Source organism: Molothrus aeneus, chromosome 2 (genome assembly GCF_037042795.1).
Source record: "Molothrus aeneus isolate 106 chromosome 2, BPBGC_Maene_1.0, whole genome shotgun sequence".
Taxonomy (NCBI): domain Eukaryota; kingdom Metazoa; phylum Chordata; class Aves; order Passeriformes; family Icteridae; genus Molothrus; species Molothrus aeneus.
Window position 1 is genome coordinate 67,346,551 of NC_089647.1, and position 26,122 is coordinate 67,372,672.

Below are 26,122 nucleotides of genomic sequence, written 5' to 3' on the forward strand. Positions count from 1 at the left end.
ATCTTTGTTGAGGTTTATCAACATACAAAAATGAACTTCTGAGATATACCTTAAAAGTCAGTTGCAATGAGAGAGGGAAAACCAGAGCTAGGGATGGTAGAACTGGAAAAAAGCCACACTTCTATGGTATTGGTTTTATCTTACCCAACAGCTTCTAAAAGTCTTTCACACTGGCTTTGAACAACACTCTCTTTCATGTTTGCATTTTAAATTTATTTAATCCTTCACAAAAGTGTCACGTGTCCAATACTGTAGAATCCTACCTATCTTCAGCAGTTCCAGAGATACAGAAGAAAATCCTCACCATATTACCCTTCCAAATTTCTAGAAAATATTATTTTTAAAAGCCTATCTAATTCCAAATACATAAAATGATTTTAAAAAGGAAAGTTATGGATTCCATGAGAAAGCAACCAGATCTGAACAGAGATGAAGAAAACTTATGACTACAAGTAGCTTATGAAGTCAGTAAATGTGGTTGAATAGATACAATTTCTCCAAAGCATCAAGCAGAGTTTCTGAATAGCATTAGGGGTCTAATAAAAATTTAACAATGAAAAGTGTTTCTTTTTTGCAGTGGTTCAACTGAAGTATTTTGCCACTCTTAAAATGATCCAAACTGAAAGGAGCTGTACCACAACTACATAATTGTAAGCTCATGACATCTTTTTGAGGCTCTGAACAGAAAATTTGAGACATGTCATACATGTATTTACTATATGCCTTCAACCTTATCTATTCATGCTTTGACAGCCTTTGAGGTACATGTTGAAAGTTTTTGTTCAATTGACTCAAGTAAAACCACACAAAAGGACACAAAAACCATGTTTAGGCACTGCAGCTGAAACCAAGATACAAAGCTTGATCTTGGGAAGGTAAAATGATACCTAATAGTCTTGCTGGTGCCAAGCTTTTCCTTTTTCTTCATCCAGAAAGAGTCTGCTAAGGGAGCAGTGGAAATCCTGGCAGCACCACCCTCTCCAGAAGAGGACCAAGTAATTAACTTCTCACTCTAAGTCCTAATTCCCTGCAGCAGGGAGAGGGGGTGGGGGGCTAAGCAGCCCATTTCTCCTCAGAGGGATGGCTTTAAGCAGGCTTTGCCTCAAACAGCAAGGCACAGTTGCTGCTCATTTCAAGTGGGGTGGCTGCTACAGAGAGGCAGGGGCAAGAAAGAGAGAGAGGCTTGAGACAACCATAGGCTTTGCACTGGTAGAGAGTGACTGCATTCAGAATAAAAATTAACTGGATTTTTCAAGATACATAATTAACTTTTATAAAATATAAAACTTAAGACTCTAATTAATTGGCTGCAATGAGCCCCTTCAGTCAAATGTGGTTTTGTTGCTTGTGTGGGTTTTTATGTTCCTTTCTCTGAAGTCTTAAATACACTGTCAGAACTAAACCCATCCAGCACAAACACGTTTACCTTTGACCAATGCCAAGGGGAAGACTGAAATAACAGAGTAATTTCAGACCTACAGGACCATCAAGAATATTTATTTGCCCATCTCACTGATCTACCAGATGTCACCTGATTAGAACACTTGAAAAGGAGTAAAAAGCCTCAACATGTTCATGGATGAAAACAGTCATGTCCAAAACTTATGCGTGTTCTCTGGTACTCAAAACAAATCCCAAAATAGGAAGTCACATAGTTCATGCATCCCTGGTGTAACCACTTCCATATTTTTATCCTGCCCTGTGACATTCAGTATTGTCTTTTTATACTTTGACCTCTCCAGGGACAATACAGTTGTTTGCCAAATGATCATATGCTATCTTGCATTGGTGATGCTCTATTTTGGAACCCACGTAACGGCATATGGTCTTGATGTATGTATTTGTCGGAATGAAAGGTGGCAGATACTGTATTACAGGTGATAGAGAACAGGAAAGCACAGAGCCTATTTCTGAATTAAATCACTTCACTTTGCTGCCTTAAATTTGGTTTTCAGCAGCCCTGGAAACACCACAGTATTTAATGACCTCTGCAAGTAGATTTTCACCGTTGAAGGTCTTGCAGGTCTTTTTATCTCCCTGTGGTCTCTAAAGTTGCCTCAGAACAGCGCATAATACAAATGTGGAAGATGTAACAGTTTGCATACGTGACAAAAGCCACATTGGAAATAAACTCCTCCTTGTCCCTGCTCTTGAAATGGTATCTGAAACCACAAAGGAAACAAAACCAGGTGGCAGAGGACAGCTGGTACCACAAGGGGACCATGCCAATGCTGCTGAAAATCTGCATGACCTACAGAGCAGACAGCAATCTCTGAACTGGTCCCAATTCACTGCGGTATTTATTCACCACTTTACCTCAGAGAAACTCAAGATGTTCAGGGAGCTCCAAATGGGGAAGATCGATGGAAGAGATCCAAGAACGGTGAGCTGTGCACATCAAATGCTGTACCAAACCTTAGCAAAGAGCAGAGATTGATAGGCATCAGGAACACCACTATTTCATAATGGCTGCTTAGAAATTAAATCTTCTCTAGAATTCACTTTTATCAACAACCACCTTCACGCATCTTGGTCAGAGATTTCCATCACCCCTAAAAATCAGACTCTCCTTGTTGCCAAGACACACATATGCTAGTTAAATATTTTTAAAGTCAGATTTTTATTTAATTGTTTTCAAAAGAAACTGCCTCTACATTGACAGACAGGACAAAAAAAAGCCAAAACAACAACCTAGAAACAAATAATCAGAAGAGAAGCCTTGATTTGGTATTCTCAGATACACACAGTCTCCTTTCTTTAAGACAGCCCTATCCTCTCCTAAACATTGGCCAGGAATAAAAAAGCTACATATCGCCGTTTAGAAACACTCAACAATTTTATTATTTATTCTGTTTGAGACATAGGAAAAAAATATTATGGGCAGGATGTTCAAAACCAAAATTTAAAGATAACTTTACAATCTTAAAATTAAAAGTACTCTCATTTTCAAAAAAAAAAAGTGCCAAATCTATTAAGGAAATCAAAAATGAAACCTTAAGCTCTCAACTTTCTGTTTCAAAAAAGGGAGTGCAAGACTTTTCATCTGAGGCTGTATAGCCCATGCAAGCTAGAGATAATAAGGCTGCTCACCAAACAATTCTGCATTCATTGCAAGTCTTTAATATCCATGCTTTGTTCTGAGTCATTGCTTTTCAGTTTTACAACCCATGAATGAAATTCTGACCCACACGAACTTAGAAAACATTCATTTTTTTGGTCCCTCCAAGACTTGTTTTCTTGGTAAAAACTGAGACAACCTATCTTTCTCATGGAAAATCCTTCCTCTGCAACCAAACTGTGCTATCAACCAAATGTCAGCTCTCCCATTTGCTACAGAATCCTTCAAAACCTAGAGCGTATCTATTTTGTCAGGTCTGTTATACCTATTCAAAACACATCTTATCAGACAACTCAACCGGTGCAATACCTTAATATGAATTTCAACAATGCTGTATGTATGTACTTCCTACACCTTGACTTTACTGCCATTAAGCTCACACTCCTATATCACATAATAATCAAAGGACAACAGAAATATGCATGTAAACTTGACAAACTTAGTTCTTCAAACATTTCTTACTTACATTCTTCAGTAAGAAACTTTATGTAACATGATATTCATACAGCATAAAAACCTCCTTTGACTAGACTTTGTACTGATGCTTTTCCAGAACAATTGTCTTATGTCCTTGCTTTACTGAAATACATAATTCAAAAGAAAAGAAACACATTCTTGGAATAGACAAGTGTCTCTGACAAGTGGGCTGTCTCTGGCTCTTGTCTCTAAGTTTCCACCTCTCCAGTTTTTATCACAGCTTTACACTGTCACCAAAAGGCTCCATTACTTCTGCTTCACCTTGAGAAAGCCTAGACCCTTAACACAGCTACAGATTATAGCCACAAGAGCTAAATTCAACTGAGGTCTGGCCACCTGAACATCTTTTTTTCCATAGCCATTGACAGAAGTTGAAACCTTATAACAATACATTTTCATCATGCTTATAAGTTTGAGAAGAGAAAACCAAAATGCATGAAATGAGTTCTTACTTGACTGGAGGAAACAACTATTTTCACTAATAAGAATCAAGTAAAGTATAACTTGATTTAGGATGCCAGTTCAGGTTAAAAAAAAACATCCTCTCGAAACAGGCTTATTCATGTTTCAAGCAGGAAACATACAATCTAGATCAGCATGATAATAATTAAAAAAAAAAACTGCAGAAAGAGATTATACCATAAACCTCTCCCCCAGAGAACAGGGAACTCAAGGCAATTGTCAAACTGCATTGATTGTTCCACACAATTAAAATCTGGTTTACAGAATACAATCAGTCCTTAATAATAAAAATGTGTTAAAGTTGAGCTTAAAAATACTAAGTAAACAGCCTTTTCTCAGTGGCTGCAAGAAGGGTATGCCTGCCATATTTATAAATTCTAACTTTTGGGTTAAAAAAAAAAAAAATTCTGTTCCCGGGATTGTAAAGAAAATCTGTCAAATATAAAATGAGACAATGCCATCATTTGATGTCTACATACAGTCTGGGCATACTTGATAATTCTCATATGACAGCAACAGAAAATAACACATCTCTGGCTGCTACTCAGAACTACCAGGCAACACTAAATGGACAACTACCCTTATTCACTTCTGCAGGCTACTACTTTGGACAGTTACAAGAAGCAGCAAACACTGCAGTAAGTTCCGAGGGAGGAAAAAAAAAGGGCAAACATTTCTGTTCCCATCTCCACCAGTCAATCTGAATGGCTTCAGATGCCTCCCATTGTAATTAAACAGCAAAAGAAAGAGACACATACCCACACTGCCCCTCCAAAAAATGTATCTTAGCATCCACTGTCATGCCAACAAGCTCTGGGTTTGACACTCTGCCAAAGTACTGCTCCAGAACAGGAGTCACCCCACTGGCTCCTACTTCTCAGCTCTGCCTAAAATTTTCAGGCTTTCAAATAAAATATGAAGGTGTTTCATTCTACTAGCTCATTCTCTCATTTTTCTCCAGTCACAGCAAATAATATTAAAAGATGTTATCTTCCCACCTGATGTCATGAGAGCACATATTACATTGGCTTTTCACCAGCCATCTGGTAAAGAAATTTGCAGAGAATGGCAAGAGGTCGTGCTTTTTTCTATGAATACCAGGCCTTTTTGTGATCATAGGGAATGCATGTGCAGCCTAAACCTTGTGCAGTACAGCTGGTGGACAAAGCTACAGGCTTGAAGCCAAAACTTTCACTCTCAGTACATTGTTTTTTGAATTATCATGGTAGCACTAGTTCCTAGAAAGTCAATCATTAACCTCTCACTTTTATAATTAACATCCACTTATGGCTAGCTGTCTTCTAACTCAGAGACCCCAAGACACCTCCTGTACCTTTCCTTCATTCCAGAGCTACTTAGCATGCTGCTGAACTTAATACTGCCAAAGTGGACAATACCATGGCTTTGCCCTGGTGAATCTGAAGTCAGCATAACTTCCACAGAATCATAGAATGGTTTGGCTTGGAAGAAGTCTTAAAGACCAGCTAATTCCATGCCCACTGCCAGGGAACACCTTCCACTAGACCAGGTCACTCAAAGCCCTAACCAAACTTGAACAATTCCAGGGATGGAGTATCCACAATTTCTCTGGAAATTACCTTCTCTAGAACTTCTGGAAAGGCTATCTGACCCTTCCCCTTCTTAGCCACTCACTGATACCAGGTGCCTCCAACCCACCTGCCTTGATGTAAACAGTCATTAGGGTTGCAAATTAGGGAAGCAGTTTGGAAATACTCCAGAGAAGGTAAGGGAAAAGCAAGCTTAACAGCAGTCAACTCCCAGATCCTGTTTGCTGTATGGCTGCACAAACAGTTGTGCTGCCATGAAGACAAAGCTGAGAGGAAGAAACAAGGGATTGAGGCTTGAAGAGGACAGGATCACTTTTCTCAGTAGCAGTGCCAACTTAGGCTGGTTCAAAGTCACTATAGCCGAAGATGGAAAATGAGATTGTCTGAAAATAACAGCTGTGAAAAATACTTTCTAAGTTACTACACAACATGGCCTCATATAACCACTATGAAACAGAAGCGTGTAAAGAACTTGAAAGCATGCAAGGACAGCATCAATTCTATAATAAACAATTAAGAGCTTAGAAAGAAGACTTTCAGAGCTAGTGCCACTTGACTTTACCCACTCAGGATTAAGCTTTAGCACAGACCAACAGCTAGATACCCGCACAGGCTTAACCAACCAAGCCTGGGCAAATTGATAACAAGACTCAGGGTGGGGGGCAGGAAGGTGGGGGTGAGAATTCATCTTTTCCTTTTGGTACCTTAATAAAACCTTCCTGTTAATCAGACACTTGTGAATCACATCACTAGCGCTGCATTTACTACCCTCACTGTAGTTCAAAATCATGTGCTGAGTAACGCTCCTGGGATATATTCTTTATTAATGATAACAAAGTTTAAAAAAAAATCTTAACAACTATAACTAAAAACTGAACAAGACACATTCACACTAACAACTTCTTTCAATAGGAAGACTTTACCTACAGTATCAGTTTGATTTAATTCAATGCACATAAGGGCACTTTCCCCATGAGGAAAGGAGGAAATACATGGATAGAGCTGTCGTCAGAAACAGCCTTCCAAATGTAAATTTATGTAGTACTTTACACATTCACTGGAGTACTAGGGATTCACTATTTTAAAGCAAGATTGTTTTACAAACTCATGGTACCAGTACAGACCTACTCCAGAAATAAATTTGATTCAGCATCTTCTGCCAACAGCATGAACCTTAGTTTGCCTCAGTCCATACTGCCAAACTCCTAAAAGGACATTTGGGCTCCTCCCCGGCCAGAAAATGATCCCCTCCACGCTCTTGCTGCATGCTCTCCTGGCAGAGTAGAACCCACAGCAGTTGCCAACAAGTTAAGCACAGTTACCTCCACTTGGGATACTGCCTGTCCTTAAGCCACAGCTACGAATGCAATCTAAATGCCTCCATGCTCTCTCTGGAAGTTCGCTGCCTCAAATAAAAGGGTTAATATACCGAGAACTTTTCAGTAGTTTTCTTAATATTTCCCACCCTCCCCATTTAAGAAAACCCAAACAAACAAAGAAACCCTAGGAGCTGTTCAGTACATGCAGTAAGTCAGGTAACTTCCAACTGCAAGAGTCCTTCCTCCAGTTTGTGAAAGCTGAGGAGAAGGTATTCTGACTTACTCAACCAAAGGACTGTTATCAAAAGGCCTTTTTTCTTGCTGGCATCTTGCTAATTTGATTATCCAACCAACTTGTCCACCCATTATTGCTCACATACACTAAATCAGAAAGAAGTCTGCTGCACATTTGATGTGTTAGCCAAAGCCGGCTAGATAGTCAGGAAAATACAATCTTACTGTTAGGTCTTTTTTTCCAGTTGGCACTTGATCAAAAATGTCCCCACCCAAACCTTGCCTTGCTGTAGCACTACTGCATATGCCTGAGCACGGCCAGGTGTCCTTAGCGTGACCCGTGAGCACGACAGGACCCGCTGGTCACGAACGATCGCTTCTGTACCACGGGGGTCTGAGGAAAAGCACCATTCCCCGCTATTCCATTCCCGTCCGGCATTGACAGCACCGCTGGGACGCTTTAACACTAGTCCTGCCTCCTGATCGTAGAGCAAACCGTGCCCTTGCCACTGAGCTGCTGCAGGATGCGAGGCCTCCCCACGGAGGGTGGCCCGGGAAGAAAGGGGCTCCATGTCGCCGGGCACTGCGTTCCGCAGAGGCTGATACCCCGGCCTGGCAGGGGCTGGCAATGCACCCCATGGCCAGGCAGGGCTCTGTGTCCCCACCACCCCCTCTTTCCGCAGAACCCAAGGGCGCTGCAGCCGCCTGAGCTGGAGGGGCACACCGGGACGAGTCCGGCGGGCACGGCCGGCCCCGGGCGGGCTCCCCCGCGCCCCAGGTGGGCGTGCGGAGGTTGCGGACCCGCAGCGCCCCGCAAGCAGCACCCTGCCCCGCCCGGGCACACCGGCCCCGCCATGGCTGCGGAGCGCTTGGGGTCCCGTCCGGCGAGGAGAGGAGCCAAGCGGGGAGATCCCGGGGAGCGCCCCCGCCCCCTATCCCCACTCGCCTGGTTGGGGTCGGTGGCCCGGAAGACGTGGCAGGCCATAGGGGAGTCAGGGTTGTCGGGCTGCGCCTTGATCAGGTAGGCGAAGTAGGTGAGGTCGTGGCTGTTGTGGATGAAGCGGGCGATGTGCTGCGCCTTGTGCTCGAAGATGAAGACGGCGGGCGCGGGGCTGGCGGGGCGGCCGGGGCCGGCGGGGCCGGGGCCGGCGGGCACGCAGCGCAGCGTGGGCGAGCCCAGCAGCAGCAGCACCTCGCGGGCCGGCACCCCGCTGCCCGGGGCGCCGCAGGGCTCCTGCCGCTGGCCGCGGCGGCGGATCTCGGCCACCAGCCATGGCAGCATAGGCAGTGTGGTCCGCCTATCCAGGCACGATGAGCCCACATACCACAACCTGAAGCGCTTCTCCCCCGGCGGCGCCGGCTGCGGCTCGGGCTCGGGCTCCAGGGGGTGGGAGAGCGGCTCGCCCTCCCCTCGCTTCTCCATGGCTGGTGTCGGGCGCAGGACGCGGAGCTCCGCGGCCGCTTCCCCCGGCGCCAGGTGCAGCCGGCGGGGCCTGCGCTCGGCCGGGGCCGCCGCTAAACGCGCATCCCGCCGGGCACGTCCCCGCCGCCGCGCCGCCTCCTGCCTGCCCACGCGGGGTCAGCCCGCGGGGCGGGGAAGGACGGCCGAGACACCCCACTCCTCCTCCTCCTCAACGCCCCGGGGCGGAGCGGCGGGGCTACGCCCCGAGCGGGCTCCGAGACCTGGCCACCCCCGGCTCAGGGGCGGGACAGCCCCGCCAAGCCGAGCCCCAAAGGAAAACACAACGTGCGCTCCGCTCCCGGTTCTCCCGTATGCTGCCGGCCTCCCTGCGGCCGCGGGCGCTGGGCTTTGCCTGCGGCTCGCAGCGTGGCTGGCCGTGAAGGGAGAGGCAGGAGGAGGAGATCCGCAAGGGGAGGAAGGTCGCCGAACGGCGGAGAGGAGGAGGTGGGGAGGCTGCCGGGCCCGCCCCCGCGCCCCGTTCGCAGAAGCTCCCGAGCGCTGTCTGAGTTGGTTTTGATTCAGACGAGTCAGGAGTCGCTGGGGAGAAGGGTCTCGGCAAGGAGGGAGTCCCGGGGCACCTCCTGCCTGCGGCAGCTTCGCTCCCACGGCCGCCTGTGCCCTGGCTGGTTCTCTGCTGCGAGGAGAAGCAGCCGCGCCGCAGCCGTGCCTACGGCAGCCTCCCCTGCGCACTGCTGAGTCAAGAGTTTAATTACGGCTGATTTTAACTCTCTTTTTCTTCCCCCTAAGCTTGTGCTTCGTCCTTGAGCTTTTAATCGGGGGGGTTTTCCTCGTCGCTATCGCGATAACATCTCTTGTCAACGACAAATCCGCCACATAGTGTAGATGTTAGTAACTAGCCTCCTCCAGCTGAGAAAGTAGCTGGACAAGGCTTTGCCAGCCATACAGCATCCGTATCCTTTCAGTAATTGCCAATTGTAGCGACTGTCCCCCTGTTTCAATCTGTAGCAGCAGCGGTGGTAACTCCCAGTACACTTTGTTATGGCCACTGTTTTAACCCTGCCTACAAATAAAAAAAATCTGTAGCTTGAGCTGAAGAGCTGCTCTGTGTAATTTGAAACTGCATGATTATTTGTGCAGAGAAGGGTCATGTAGCGCTCAGGTCACAGCCCACAGTAGTCTGAACTGACAAAAACTGTCGCATTTGCAGTATTTTCATACTATTACAAACCACTCTGCTCATTTCCTGAGCAAACAATTTTGCTCTGTTTTTTTTCCCAGTTTAACCATCTAGTTTATGCATTCTGGTTTATCGGTTGTAAATTTTAATTTAATATTGTTGTTTGGTAAGACCTCAAATATATATTCTCTCATGGCATCCTACAACCCTTAAGGGACATCCTACAATGTCCTCAGGACAGAGGAGCTAATGCAAAAAGTCTTCTGCAGGCTGAATATGTTCATATGAATATGAACCATCTTTAATATGTACTACAGTGGTACAAGTCAAAGTCAGACAGGACTTGCTTTCCCAAACTGACTGTTTTCATACTTGATCATCTGAACTACATTGTTGTACAGTAGATTTTACAACCAGGGTAATTAGAAGTATAATGGCCAAACTTTGTGGATCACAAACCGAAAAAATTTCTTCTCCCTTAGTCCGCAATTAGTATTAATCCTTTGGCTGGGAATGGTATTTAATATTTTGTGCAACAGCATTGCAGATTTGTGATGACAATCACAAATGACAATTTGTGAGCCGCTCACCAGTGCACCTGGAAGAAGAGCTATTTGCTTTCTGGCAGTGCTGGCACGGGTTTAATGCTGCAGTGAGCTGCTCCTTTTCTGCCAGTTCAGTTCTGTGAGCCGCCTCTAATTGAAGTGACAGCGCTTGTAGAGAGAGCGCAGTTGGCACAAAGGGAACGGGAATGACGGCTCAGGGTGAAGGGAGCAGCGAGGCTACTCACCCCTTCTGGCTACGCTTGGTTAGACCATTCATCTAGAGCGTGAAGCTGCAGCTCAGTCACTTGAGCACAAAGACCGATTTAACCTACCTGGGAAGTGAACTGAACACTGAGCTTGCCCTAGAACAGAGGCAGAACCCCCTCATACATTCTTCTGCAATTGTTTCAGATGGGATAATCATTAAATTACTCCAGTGAAGCAGCCTAAGGGGGAGGCTGCAACATACTGAATAGCTACAGCTGCTTACCAACACCATCTCTGGGACTACTAGATCCCTTCTGGTTTATGTTGGTATATTAACTACCAAAACCAGTTTGTGGACAGCTACCTAGGCTTTTAGGTGCTATGGCAATAAATATTTAATAATAATCAGGAAACTTGAAGACAATCATGTAAACACATTAAAATAGCAAAAGAAATCTTTTAAGCTATTACAGGTGCCTTGGTGTTCTCGTATCATACAAATGGAACAAGAAATCTTCCCTTAAAGATGTTACAGAGATGTATTTTCAGCTGATAAGGATGCAGTTCAATTACTGCAAATTATCAGGTAGAAATTAAATTCTAAAATGTGAAAAATGAATGTGAAACTCTGCAATTGTCACCACTGCGCTTGTTTTGTAAAGCTATTTGGTTTTTCCTTCTGTTGGGCTATTTGCATAATATGGTATGTTATCTGGTTATTTTGACTTAATTTTTATTACTGAATTCTTTATACAAATCCCTTAGAAGATGAAATTAATTTATATAAATGCTACCACTAATATTTTAAGTATCTTTAAATCAAATTCTCAGATGTTCATCCAAAGTTTTCTTGCTTTCTGTTTCAGCTTTTTACGTCTCTATGAATCGATTCTTCGTAGTAATCCCTTTTAGCTGTCCATTACTTTTATCCATTTACTTCATCATTTCTTATCCTTTAATCTGCCTAACATTTTTTATCCCCTTACCTCATTAACAGTGTTTCAGTAGGAAGTAATTTCTTTTGTTATGTAACTTTTCTTCTTAAAGTTGGTCCCCTCTTCTCATTTCTTTTCAGTTGTAAGATTTCATGTACCTTTAAGTTAAAAATTCCAATTTCTCTCATATTGAGAACAGTGCTCCTTAGTCCATGACATCAGACATGCCTCTCATGTAATTTCTAGAGTTTAAACTATTATGGTAACAAAAGTACCTTTCTCTAATTATTTGCACAATGTAGTTAGGAATTAGCATAAAATATATAATCCTTATGGCACAGTTAATGGGAATCAAAAACTGTAGGACAGAGAAGAAAGCAACTTTCCACAGAGCTTTGAAAATACATGTCTGTTCTTGATGAAAGAACAGTTTCACCCCAGATCATCCCAGACAGAAGTGTAAATGCAGCACCCATGCCAAAGACATGACAGATGAAGTCACTGGTGAGGAGCCACAGTTTTATTAACAATTCCTTTATTATTCCTTTACTATTATTATTATCATTAGCATTAGCTTTGGCCAAGCTTCTTGAAACAATTGTAAAATCCAAAGGGACCACCCTATTGGAAGATCTGAAGTCCATAAAGTACTATGGGCAATAATTGCCATAGCATGTGCTGCAAGTGAAACCAACCACAGACCCAATCAGACTTTTTTGAATTGTTGATAACTTGCCATTGTTTTTTGTTCCAAACATAGACATAAGATGCAAAACCTCTTAAAGTAAGGGATATTACTGAAGTGTCCAAACACAGATAAAGGTAACTAAATGTAAGTGCCTCTGAACATTTTGGATTTGATATGCTTGTCAGTGGAGTACTACATGTATAGGTTATTTTTCCAAATAGAACAGAGAATGTATTTTCTTTCTGTTTATTAGAGGAAGTATGTTTAGTTCTCTAAGACCATACCTTGCTAATACATGCTTTTTCTGCACATGGCACCACAGCAGCCATTTCGTATGTCATATCTGGGTCTTCAGTTCATACTTAGTGTTAAAGGATTTAGACCTGCAAAATGGTAAGCAACCACAGCTCTCAGTAACTTCTTAAGCAGCAGAGACCTCAGTATCTCACATGATCACACTGTTAATTGCAAGTAATTATCCATCCCCTTAAGCTTTCTAACCACAATTTTAATTGCAGAAAAAATATTATTAGAGGAGCTATAGGCTTGACTTTACAATCCCATAATTTATGCATAACTTCAGTCACCTTGAAATATTATTTCAGTAATATGCCCTGAAGCTAGAATTGCTTCTGATTCAATTGCTTTTCTAAGAATGATCCCACTTAACTGTCTGGGAATTCAAGGTCCATTTCCATATTTACTTTATTGTTTTAGTTTAAACTAGTCATATTTTATTTTACTTTCAGATCACCTTTTTTTTCAGATCTGAGATACAGGTATTTTTACTTTAAAAACTATTTAATTAATTTAAACTACCTGGTCTTATTTGATGACTATACTGAAATAACTTCTGGAAATACAGTTGAAGTACTAGAAAGTTCAGTAGACTGGACATATTACCAGGGCTTTAAGCTTTAGCTGCTAGAGAAACTCTGGTGCCTCTTCTTTTAAAGTACATAAAAAAACCTCACTTGAAATAATGAAAATTGTCTATTTTGCAGGGTGTATTAAGATTACAATAGTTTGAAATGCAATGCCAAAGTTTTGAATAAGACATATTGGTCTTGCAGAGATATGTCAATAGCAGAGGACAATTGCTGCAATTTTTAAACAATAAAAAATGATGAAAAATTAATCTGATAAGAGGTGGGTTGGTTTTAGTGTTTTCTTCTTAAATGGCACTAATCTTTTTTGATCAAAATGACAGACTGAATTTGTTCTGCCAACAAGACCCACTCCAAAACAGATTTAGGGGAACTGGAATGAACAAAGTTCACAAGAGAATAATCCCTAGCTAGAAATTAATAAACATCTCTAGAACTTAAAGCAACCTGGCACATTTTATGTCTGTGTTCAGTGTATTGTTACTCAATTTAATGTAGCACTGATTAAGAGAAACCATTCATTAAATTATTATACTTCTCTTCAAAGAGAAATTTGACTGGGGAAAGATTTTTACTTAAGTCATTTTTTCATATCACAATCATCCCATGAAACTTTCCAGCACAGCAGACTTTGAATCCAGTGAAGAACCACAACACATTTTATTTAAAACTAAGTTTTAATCTAGAGTCCTATGTGATCACAGCATCTTTCCATGCAGAAGTATTTGAAATTTGTTGGAGTTTTTTGTTTTGGGTTTTTTTAATAGGTCTCCTGCCCCGCAAACTGCATCACATCAGCTTACTAGAATCCCTGTTGTTGAGGTAATACTGAGTTTGGTAGCTGCCAGCAGCTCAGATCAGCTGCAAAGCTAGTTACTGCAGGAGATAGAGCAACTTCTGCAACAAGAACTTCCATATTCCCTATTATTTCTTTTGTAAAAAATGAGCCATTTACTTCTCTACTATTCCCCAGTCACTGCAGTAACAGTAACATACAAAAAAGGAGGAAGAAGAGATGAAGTACTGTGACCACTGGAGTCTACTTCTCTCCCTAACAGTGCCTGCTACATCTACCTCATTTGTGATTGGGAAGGGATCCTGGTCTGCTCCAGTCCTCTAGCAATGGAAACTAAAACAGAATTCCTTGTCATTGCCGAAGTTAAAAAGAACACATTGATATTATGTCACAAATATATTATTACAAAGGATGAAGCACAGGCTAGAAAGGTTTGCAAATCTGGACTATAGTGCAGAAATAACACAGAAGAGAGGATGCTTTGGAAGGCAAGAATACTCTAAAGGGCACAAATTATGTCTCTTCAAGAGGAAAATGCAAATACCATTATGATTTCAAGTGTATTCAAGTGTTATTGCAGCTTCTCCACTTCGTACTGTATGTGTGGTAAAAGAAGGTACAACTTAGCATGAACAGCAGGGCACCAGTAGGCCCAACACAATACCAAGAATGGTGCCAGTGTAGCTGCTAACATTAAAAAAAAGAACAGATGGGAACTCCTTAATCCTCTTTCTCATCGTCCTTGACTCTCTCCTAGGTAAATCGACATCTGTTGTCTTGACTCAGTTGGCTGCTGAGTATCTCTCATCTCCCCACTCTGCCAACTGTGAGAAGCAGCGTGGCACAGCACACCAGTGATTCATGCCAGACATGCATTACAGTCCTCATTTTAAATGGAAACTTCAGTACCATTCTCAAGCTTCATGTCTGGGTGCAGCATCCAGGACTTCCCTGCTCAGCAGCATCACTGGGAAGAGAGCCTGTCTTGCTTTAATTTGGGCAAGTTCTCAGATGAATATTTTTTTACAAACACCTGTAAACTGACAAAGACTCAGAAGCAATGACATTCATGGGAAACAGAAAAATTCTTTTCAGCTTCAATAATACCAAGAACATCTGAAAATTACTCTTCAGATTCAGAGGTAATTCACAGGGGAATTCAGCACCCAGACCACTTTCAGTGGTATTCCTAAATGTGGCACAAATACACTGATAACTAGACTGCATAACAGAATACTGAAGAACAATTTTAGAGTGGTCAAATAGCATGAAAACCTTGGACAGACAAATGCAAATGCTTTTTCTATTATCAAGATACAGATCTAGAAAAATTTCCTTGAAAGATGTATAAACAGGGAAAAGAGTAAAATGAGAAGAGGCCCCAAATGCAATGATACTATTTGAAGACCAAGTCATAATGCAGAAATGTTAGTGTAAGTTACAGATTAAAACTGCTGCAAATATGCAGTGTATGGTATGTATTCTGTTATCCTTAAAATGCTGAATGTTGTTTATGTAACTGGAAATCTTTGTGCTCATCTTGATAATAATAATAAAAAAAAAAGTAAGTTTGTTTCCCTATAATGTAAGAAGGGGGATGAAAGTTATGGTGACATGAATTTATAGTTCCAGATCAAACTACAGAGGGGAAGAAGCCACAGGTCCTTATCCCATAAGGATAAGGGTGCTTATCAAAGCTGTGAAAGGATTGCTGTGAGGCAAGACTGTATGTGGCACTGCCACCTGGTGACTGATGCTGGAACAAAGTCCTCTGGAATTATTATCTAGCACACTGTATGAGACTCACTGTATGAAATAATAAATTTTTCTTACTTTTCCAAAGCTCATTATGTGAAGTGCAAAACTAACATTGAAACTTCCAATTTATATAAATGTAACAATATTTGTAATGTAAACGCTGACAGAGTATTTGGAAACTATAGTACTTACACAAAGGCTTCTCGAAGTAGGGCAGATTTGTAATTAGCCATAGCAGGTAAATGCAGTTTAGGGAAGAGAAAACCCAGAAATACTAAAATTCGCCTTCCTTCATGGAGAAGATCAGCCATCTCAGCTTCCTTATTTTCTCAATGACACATACATAATCAAGAGACATATCCCAGTAACTCAACTAAATGCCAGGTCATCTCTCTACCTTCTCTCAGAAAAGCCTTGGAAACAAGAACCAGGAAGTCTTTCCAAGCATCCAGGACTGAGTATGAGGAATGCTGAGTACCATCCTTCTGACTTGTGTGCTGCTATTGGCTAGGGAATAATTCCTTTTCTCCACAGGAGCTAGTAAGGGCTGGTTTGGATTTGTGCTGGAAACATTGTTAATAACAGTAGAGATGGGTTTTTTGTTGCTGAGCAGTTCTTATAGAGAGCCAAGACCTTTTCTGCTTCTCACACCACTCCACCAGTGAGGGGGCTGGGGGTGCAGGAGTAGTTATGAGGGGACAGTTGGGACAGCTGATCCCAACTGACCCAAAGGACATCCACTACCATATGACATCATGCTCAGTCTCTAAACTGGGGGAAAAAGGGAGGAACAGTTGGAGTTGATGGTGTTTGTCCTCCCAACTAACCACTACACAGGATGAGACCCTGCATCCCTGGGGATGGCTGAACACCTGCCTGTCCTTGGCAAGTGGTGAATGAATTCCTTGTGTTGCTTTGTTTGCCTGTGCAGCTTCTGCTTTACCTATTGACCTGTCTTTATCTCCACCCACGAGTTTTCTCACTTTTACCCTTCTGATTACCCCAGGAGGAGGACTGAGCCAGCAGCTGTGGGGTGCTTGGCTGCCATGTGGGATTAAACCACAGCACCTCATACACTCAAGAGCCAAGGGCAGATCTGTATGAGTGAGTGTGGACACTGTGCAATAAAAGCAAAAGTAAAGGAAGTATTTGGCCAAAATTTCACAGTGACAAGCAAATCCAGTAATGAGCTGGCTGAGCCTCAGGAAGGAAGAATACCGGGCAAGCTGAGGTCAAGGCACTCAGGTCAGGTACTGACCTGCACCAATCCAGCTTCCAAATGAAGCAAATGCCAGGCAAGTTATCAGCCCAACCAACAGGTATGTAACTGTACTAAAAATCCATCTGGGAAAGGAGCTCTACTCTACCGTGATCAACCACAGAATCTTGGAGGGGACAGAGACTGCTCAGTTGTAAATGTTTCCCCACCACAGTCCCCAGCCATTAGTCAAGGTTCTCCAGAGATGTGACATTTTTTTTCTCTGCGGGTAGATCAAGTGACTCACAACACGTTTTTGAGTTATTCTAGTACCCACATGGTCTTAACAGAACCACCCTGCATGCCTCTGCAAAGGAGTGGAAATTACCCTCTCCTTACAACTACAGCCAAGAGGGTAATAAAATATTCAAACAGGGCAAACAGGAAAAAGAAACATTCTTCCCCCAGTTTATCACCTCTCTCCCTTTGTTTGCAATTCAGCCAAGGCAATGTGTCTTCAAGTGTTCAAGCAGAGTGCAAAGGCTTAAAAGGGGGAAGGTAAAAAATAAAGGGGGTGGGCTCACAATGAACAGCAAGGTCACATACCTACAAAATGTGGTTAAAGAGAGGCAGTACAATTTTATGGAAGCAGAAACAGAGACATGCTTTTACTTGGCCTAAGTGTGCAGAAGCTAAACATAAAAAACACTAATGCACAGACATAGTCCAGCCATTTGTGCACTCCTCCTGTGGAGCTTCCTACAAAATAGCTTTCTGCAAGTGTGCTGGTGTGTTTGAACTGTATGGGAAAAAAAACAAAAGTCATGTAACGAAGACAACAGTCATGGCTAGGACATTCCTTCATTATTCCCTCCCCTGAATTTGTTGACCGCGCAAGACACCACCCCCCACTTCCTTACTCCTGCTCTGTAAATGTTTAAAAAATAAAATGTTTACTTGTCTCCTAAATACAGCTAAGGAAAAAATCACTTGGATGTAATTTCCTGCAAAATTTCATTTCTCTTGCGTGTCCTCTGCCTTTTCCTGGTTCAATACAACATTTTGTCTAGCTTTCAGTAATTGATACAGAGTCCTCGCAGCCTGCAGTTACCCATTAACTCCTTGGTACCCCGTCACACAGAAAGACTGCATATGTCTGATCTTCATCCTAATTCAATAGGGAAAGAAATTTAGTCACTGTTGAGTCCTGAACTTTACTCACTGCAGTATTTGCTAGACAAACTTCCATGCAGTAGGCTTAAAACAAAACACAGACAAGCTTTGTCGTTATTACCTACATGTTTAATCACTGTCTGTGGACTTACAAAAATATTCATGTTATACAATTTCTATTAATCAACAATAAGAATTAAGAACACATAAGGACTCCTGATTTTCTTTGAAAAGATCTGGTTTCTGCACATATAGACAAACAAATCACCAGCTTGTTTGGACATATTAGTATTGCTACCCTTAAAACTAAAGTTTTTTGTTTGGTTTCCTTTTAATAAAATACTTAATTCTTCCATTACTCAGTAGAGGAACTCCTGCTGATAGTGATCAGGACACATTTCAAAGGTTTGAGTACACAGCCAACTTTAAATCATAACTCCTCTGAAAATTCTCAAGACAGTAAATTAGTATAGTATACATGTCCAAGCATCTTCCAGCCAGAATTACAAAATGCTGGAATTCAGGGACATTTAAAAAAATATTCATCAATACTTCTAGAATATCTGACTTGACAAAATAAAAGTCTTTGTAAAGGCTGACAACTTTCTCCTCTTGCTGATGGAGCAAGCAAAAATGCTAATTGGGTGTTTCCTCCAACACTTCCAACATCTACTGAATTGTTAAGACATGATTAATTAAATGTTTTTTTCCATGCAGTTCCAATGAAGGCACAAGTATTTCCAGCTATATGAAGAATTTATGTGCATTAGAACACAGAGGAAGTTATTTGTAAGGCTCCAGCTTTACTAAAAAAAAAAAAAGACAACCTTATTTTTCTGGAACTCTTGCATTGATGTACAACAATTAATTCACTAGGCCAAAGCATGACAATGTTTTCCAGTTATAGCAGCCTTACACTCCAACTTCTGCAAAGTAAAAAACAACAACAAAAGAAATCAGCTGCTCACATCACTTTTCCATACACATTTGTTTACTCTATCCTTCAGCCCTGAGCCCCTGCAGAGAGACAAGGGAAGAGGCAAAGGGGAAGTGTGTTCCCAAGAGCATTTTGTGCCACTACACCAGGAGGATCACAGAAAAGACCAATCTGCACTCCCCAGCCACAAAGCAGACACCTCAGACTTCAACCAGCACAAACCAGCATAAAATAAAAGTACTATCCAGATCCATGGTCATGGCCAAAAACTTTTGTCAAAGCCAATACTGTTTCACTTATTTAGGTTTCTAATCAATTCCAAGTACTGTTTTTAAGCATCATGCATAATGCCTAAAATAGGGGCATTCCTGAAAGGATTGGAGCATATGCAGCACACACAATGTGCTGCAGTTTATTTTCACAGCACAAAAAGGCAGGCATAACCTGTATCAATGACTTTCAGCCAGCTCTTACAAATGTTAATTTAAAAAACAGATTTGACTTAGAAAGGTAGAGTAGATGTTCACATTTTAAGTGGGCCTGAAATCATTTGAGTATCTGTCCCAGCAAAGCTGGGCAGTCCCTGCCAGCCTGAAGTTGAAGCAGAGGCTTCAATCTGCTTATCAGTGTGAATTATCTCTCTTCAGATTTACTTGTTCTACTACACCACCAGTACATCTGGAGATGCAACAGTATTGCTTTCATTACATCCCACAATATTTGCAGTGTGTTTTGTTTTATGGAATATTCAAGGAAAAAAAAATAAGAGGCGAGCATACAAGCACATTGGATTAATCACTCCTCTTTAGAAATGCCCCCATTTTCAACATCAAAGTCAAAATTCTGTTGGTTAGGACACCTTCTTCGGGCAACATGCAGAACACAGTCCAGCGGCTGCCTGTTACAATGCAACACTCTAAGAAATCTTTTAGTGTGGTCCTTTCTCTTGATGTGCTTGGCTACCTCTCCAGACAGAATTTTCAAGTTTTCTCTTGACTTTTCTAGTTCAGAGGTTGAAGTAACTAAATCAATATTTTAATTTAATTAGAAAGAAGACTTTAGGCCAAAACATCAAGCAGAATGCCACAGATTAACAATGGATGAAATGAAAAACAAAAACCCATTAAAATAGTTTTGAATTAACTTTCCTCTCTACCTTTATGTAAAATTAGCCTCTGGGCTTCGTTTCAGAGAATTTTGGGTCTCTGAAAAAGCTTAATGCATTCATTCAGTCCTTATAAGCCTAGGTGGTGGGAAATAAATATTTGAAATCAACAAGTTGTTAGGACAAGTACAGTCTCCAGTTATGAAAAGACTGGAAGCCAGATCTGCAAATAGCTGCAATCAACAACCCAACATTGCTATTCCTCAAGAGTAGCTGTATGCTTGTAACTTCATATTCTCCTTATATGTAATAATACTGTTGAGTCCAAGCCCATCCTAATTTTACAGATAAAAATATTAACATGGGATTTACACTTCTCTCAGTATCTTCCCAGTCAACATTTTCAGGTGTCTTTATGCAATACAGAATTTAGTGTATAGTTTCTTATGTGGATATTAGGAAGTCTACAGAGATGCTTCTCCATACACATCCTGATCTTCTGTGTACCAGGATGAGCAAAGCTGGACATGTTCTCACAAACACTGCAGAGCTGACTTCAAGTAATCAAAAGCGAAGAAATCTTCACAGCAATGCAAGGGTGATGCTGACCAAATCCTGTCAAGAAGACAAGGATACATACCTTGCTGAACAATGGCACTTTATTCCCTATGCAGAATGGAAAGTTTACTTGATCTTCTCCAACATGTCACTGGAAATAAAAGTTCCCTTCAAACTGTTTCAAGAACAGATGCCATTTCCTTGAACTGTCTGGAGAAATTCTAAAAAGCAAGAATTTAGACAAATTTCAGTTGCTTGAAGAAAAGCTCAAACTGCTTAAACTTAAACACTTAAACTAATGTGTTAGACAAAAAATACTGTCCATATTTCTCACTTTCAATGCACAGCTTGAACTGAAAATATCTGTTTTCCTTTCTGTGGGCTGGTTGGCATTTGAACACATTAACTATGAAACCTATGAAGGTGATGCCTTATTAGCATGGGCTTGCCTATTAATAGGAAAAGTAAAAAGTAGCTGTCATGCCATAAAAATAAAATAAAAAAAAACCCTCTCACACGAATGTTTCTACTCCCAGCTGAAATAATCCAGACTTCTCAAATGTGGCATTCATTTCCTGAAGTAGCTGAAGAACAAATTATCAAATAGGCTTCAACCAGAATAAATACAACATTTCACAACACTTGAAGATTCAGAATATCCTTCTCAAATTTCTGCCAATCAAATTCCAAGGATCTAATTACATTTGTATGATATTCTAGGTGATGTATTGACCCTTTAATCAGGAATCACAATACAAGTGCCATGTTTATGCAAAACTAAAGTTACATAAATTCATAGATGCAGACACAGCAATTAAGAGTCAGTGGTGATAAAGCAGACTGATCTCCATTCCTAATCATTAGCAATTGTTAGGCTTAAGCCAAGTTTTAGATTTTGAGGCTGGGGAACAGTTCCGTAGATCCAAAACATTCTATGAACTTTTAACATGGCAGAATGATAGCTGGCAACCTCTAAAAGACTTTATGTCTTTGGTTGTTAGTTTATTTGTAGGAGAAATGACCAATTACTGCTCAATTAACATTTTCAGCTAAGTGAGGTAGAACTAAATACTAAGAAGTATTCTGTGTTTTAAATAGTTATTTAATGTTCCTGTTTGCATGACTGTAAGAGTAAACAAGCAGCACAAACATATGCACCAGGGTATACAGCTGACCCTCCCAACAATGGCACTGCTGTTTTTAGGAGACTGAACATTCAAGTAACACTCAGCACAGACCTTGAACTGTGGGATCGTCATTTCAAAAGATTTGTCTGTTATTTGTCCTGAAGGGTCTGCCACTGTTAGTGTCACTGTGACATAGGGGTACTTCAGAGACCTGCAGGTGTCAGAGCTCATGGCAACTCCCAGCTTCCATTTCATGTCTACAAACTACAAAGATGAAAATCATTGGAAATAGTGTCACAGACAGAGATATACACCCACAATGCTATTCACTTGGAGGGATAGTTCACAGACAATACAGGACATCAAGAGATCTTACCCAAATGGAAAACAAACATAAGCATTCAGGTATTACTGTGACTACAAATGATCTGCCCTTCCCTTTAATGGTGAATAAATAAGTATTTAATAAGTTATTTCACTTTACCTGTTTTCTTTATTCAAGTACAATCAACAGGCAAGTACACTCTTCTAAAAATTCTAGTAAGAGGAGCTTAAGCCACAGAGTTCACCCAGCTTGTATATAAGGCAAGCAGGTTTTTGTCATGTTTTCTTTTTTTTAGAAGTTTCTAAGTCAGAAGTTTCTAAGTCTAGACCAAATAATTCAGAATAGCAATAACAGAAAAAAATTATGGCATTTCATAACTACATTTTAGATAAATCCAAGTACATAACAGATACATTTCAGACAAGTAAGTTATAAGTTTTAGCCTTTTGTGAAGAAGAGCCTTTAGAAGTTTATATCAAGCCTCGGAAAAAGATTCTCCTTTCCTACTTCTATACTCCTTTAAACTGCTGTCAGAAAAAAAAATCTTGAAACATAAACAGATTGCTATTTTTTCAAGCAAAAACAGAATGCTGGAAACTGACAGAAAGTATCTTTAAAAATAATATTTAAATTTAAGGGAGAGAAAGAATAAGCAGTCAAGTGCTGGTGTTAACAACTTTAAAGAACAATTTATACTTACAACAGATTTACATAATAAGCTAATAGAACAGTCTGCCAGACTGACTGCCATTCATCTTCCCTACGAGTACCACAAAACATGAATTTTTAAAAAGGTAGAAAATGTGACTTTATCATCCAAACAATAATATTACAAAACTGTTCAGCATGCAGACAGCCTTTATTGCATATGCTGCTTTATCTGAGTAGGTATCTGGCAACATGTAACTGTGCACACAAGTAGGAAAGCTTTCAGCAGCCTATCTACCTCTGCCTGCCTGACAACACAACACAACACCACACACACAGCGAGACACTGACATGTCTGAAACGTTCACCATCAGCTCAGCAGCACTTTGTCCTTTAGTTACCTGCCCCACTGTGGCCATAGTTCTTGCATCTTCTGACACAGCAATGGCTTTGCCCTGCTCGTTCCACACGTGCCGAATAACCTGAAGCGCATGTTTTGGCAGAGTGCTGACGCCGCTGCCCAAGGAGGTGACGAGTTCCTCTGTAGAGAGGTTGTTCCTGGCTGCTGTGCTATAATAGATACATCCAAAAATCACTGCATCAATTTCAATCTCCACCAATTTAATACAATTCCTCATTCCACCCCAAAGAGACAGCTTTTATTTCTACCTTACATGTACTTTAAAGGAATTCAGCAGCCTGTGATTTTTTTCCCCAGAATGTTACTGATCATCCGCATCCATGTGCAAAAAACAACAACTTAATATGCCTTAATATACAAAGGCCTAGCTTCGCTGGGCTTGCGCAACATCCAACATCAAACCAAAAGTAATCACAGCCTCCAAGTGCTGTAGCAGCTGGAAGAAGGCACAAGTGAGGGGTGTGTGTAAAGAGTTAAACAGTATCATTATTTTAGAAACAACTCAATTTAATTAAACACTCAGCAGGTGGAACTGAAGTACCATCAAAAGTAAGGACTTCTAGGTCATAGTATAACGGCAACTAACGGTGTCAAGTGACGCCACGAACCCTTCAATGAAAAGGCAGCAAGTCTAAAGGAAAACTGCCTCTTGATTTCCTCTACAGAAACAAGTACACAAAAAATCCTACTCTGTGTTTGCTCATGCAGGTTCACTCCTCTTAAAGAGGCATCAATACAAGAGAAAGTAAATTGGTCCTCCAAGTAGCGTGGTTGAATATAACTTCAGATGTTCTATTTTATAGATGGAAAAGTAGTATTTTAAATTTCTACTGGTATATTTTCCTGAATTGTATTAATGTTACATAAAATGTTTAGATAGTAGATATTTAAAAAACAAGCAAGATCTTGAAAATTTTATCTTTCTAAAAATAGAAAAATTTATCAACTAAAAATACTACCTTAAAAACTCAACTCATGGATGAATGCAATATTATAAGTTCTGTATCCTTCAAAAAGGCACCCATGCTGATTTCTGATCTCCAAGAAACAAGAAGTTTTTAAAATACACTTTTTCCAGGATGAGCAAAAGCCTGGCTTTTTCCAGGATTGTCAAAAGCCCAGCTGACTTAGCTTTAAAAGTGAGCTTAACTTCCTCTATCTTGCCACTAGGTCTAGAGCTTGCAGACAGCATCTCAGAACCATTTCCTCTTTTTATTTTTTAATTACAAAAAGTGATACTGTATATTAAGTAACTACACTTGTTAATAATCAAACTAAACACAGGTGCTCTTTTCTGTGTACTGACACTTACAAACTTTTGTCTTTTTCCCAAATCAGTTCATTTTATACTGACATTTGATATAATTTTCTCTACCACCATTAAGTTGTGATGGAAGGAAAAGACATGGTGTAAAGTAAATTATTTTGTGCTTACCTAAATAGAAATGAAAGAGTGTTAGCTACTTTTGCCAGGTCACCAATATGAATGTCAACTCCCGATGTTTGAATTCTCTAGAAACAGAATGTTCAAATAATTACAAATAATAAATTATGCATTAGTAAAAGCATCTTTGTATATACAAACACACAAGAAACCCCACACCAAGTTGGGAATTCACAAGAGCTGGTGTGCCAACTTACCTGACACAATTCAGCTGTATTTATACCTGGGATCTTATGGCTCAGATGCTGAATTATTTGTTCACACTGTGGAAAAAAAAAAACATGTTTGAAGACATTGTTGATACAAAAATGGACAAAAAGAGTGAAGAGTGCAGAGTAAAGACTGAAGTAATTCAAATGACTGATATTAAAATACCATCAAAGCCAAGGAAAGAAAACGAACTAAACCAAGACTTTAGTTTCTACCTCACTATTGCTAATTAACACACCAGTTTCATATTAATTGTTCAAGCACTACAGTAGACAAGCCAAATGTTTTTTAGACCAGCTACCTTGCTATACCACTTGAATGATAGACAAAAATAGATGCTTAGAAGTCTTCTGTGATAAAAACATTACTTTAAATCAAACCCATTGCTCTTAGCAGGACTGTTTCATGAGTCAAGTCAAGGTTCCCTCTGCATCACACAAAACCTAAAAGAGCTTAAATAAAAAGGCTTCCTGGAGTGCTAGAAGCCCTTCCCCATCCCATTTATCGCCCTACTTACCAGCTCTGCAAAAAAGTCTTGAGGTATTAAACGAATCTTATCTGCTGCACCACCACCATCTAAAAAACAGCAGCGATCAGAAGCAAATACATAAATAAAATGTTACAGTAATAAATCCAATCTTTCCCTGAAGAACGCCTAGGCCATCACGCATGCATTTACCTTCACCGAACTCAGTCAATTTTAACCAACACGCCCCTAAAGAAAGCCGCGGCTGCCCTCGCCCCCCACTCCTCCCCCCGGCTCCCTCCTGCCCTCACCGAGCGCCACCAGCGCCCTCGCGAGCGCGCCCGCGGAGCCGCCGGCCATGGCGCCGCGCGCCCGCCGAACCCCGGCTTCCGCCACACGGCGCTCGCCGCGCTGATTGGCTCCCAGCGCCCCCAGAGCGAGGCAGCGGCAGCGTCACCGCGCTGATTGGCTGCGGCGCGGGGAGCACGCGCTCCTCCCGCCGCGCTGCTGCTGCTCCCGCCCTCACGGAGCGGGATGAGGGAGCGGCCGCGGGAAGGTGGGGAAGGGCAGAACCGCCCCGGAGCGAGGCACGCTCGGCTGGCACAACTCGTTGTGCGCTGAGAGTGGTTTGCTGATAGGGTTTTCTTGGTGCTCGTTGTCAAAGGCGCAGGCACACAAATCATAGAACCATAGAATGCTAATGGGTTGGAAGCGGCCCTAGAGATCATCCAGCGCCAATCCCTTGCCATGGGCAGGGACACCTCCCACTAGATGAAGTTGTCCCATCCAACCTGATCTCGAGCATTTCACGGATTCACAACCTCTCTGGGCAAAGTATTCCAGTGCCTCACCTCCTTCGCAGTAAGGAATTTCTTCCTAATATCTAACCCAAATCTCCCCATCTTCAGTTTGTACC

At 41.4% G+C, this 26,122-nt stretch overlaps 2 protein-coding genes across 3 annotated transcripts in view; both read right to left on the reverse strand.

Annotated features, from left to right (window-relative positions):
• Positions 1 to 8,601, reverse strand: part of TBC1D4 (TBC1 domain family member 4) — a 98,901-nt gene extending 90,300 nt beyond the window's left edge. Inside the window, exon 1 of one of the 2 annotated variants that reach the window (XM_066545073.1) lies at positions 8,125 to 8,601. In XM_066545073.1, coding sequence (XP_066401170.1) covers positions 8,125 to 8,601 — 477 coding nt within the window. The remainder of the gene's footprint in view (positions 1 to 8,124) is intronic. The other variant, XM_066545075.1, reaches the window with a different exon arrangement.
• A 9,471-nt stretch (positions 8,602 to 18,072) lies between these two features.
• Positions 18,073 to 25,594, reverse strand: COMMD6 (COMM domain containing 6). The gene is made up of 7 exons (XM_066571489.1): positions 25,518 to 25,594; positions 25,258 to 25,316; positions 24,728 to 24,793; positions 24,522 to 24,598; positions 23,067 to 23,235; positions 21,804 to 21,956; positions 18,073 to 20,786 (listed from the first exon to the last, which is right to left on the reverse strand). The coding sequence occupies exons 1-7, from the start codon at positions 25,564 to 25,566 to the stop codon at positions 20,736 to 20,738; spliced, it is 624 nt and encodes a 207-aa protein (XP_066427586.1). The 5' UTR covers positions 25,567 to 25,594; the 3' UTR covers positions 18,073 to 20,735.
• Between the last annotated feature and the right edge of the window lie 528 nt (positions 25,595 to 26,122).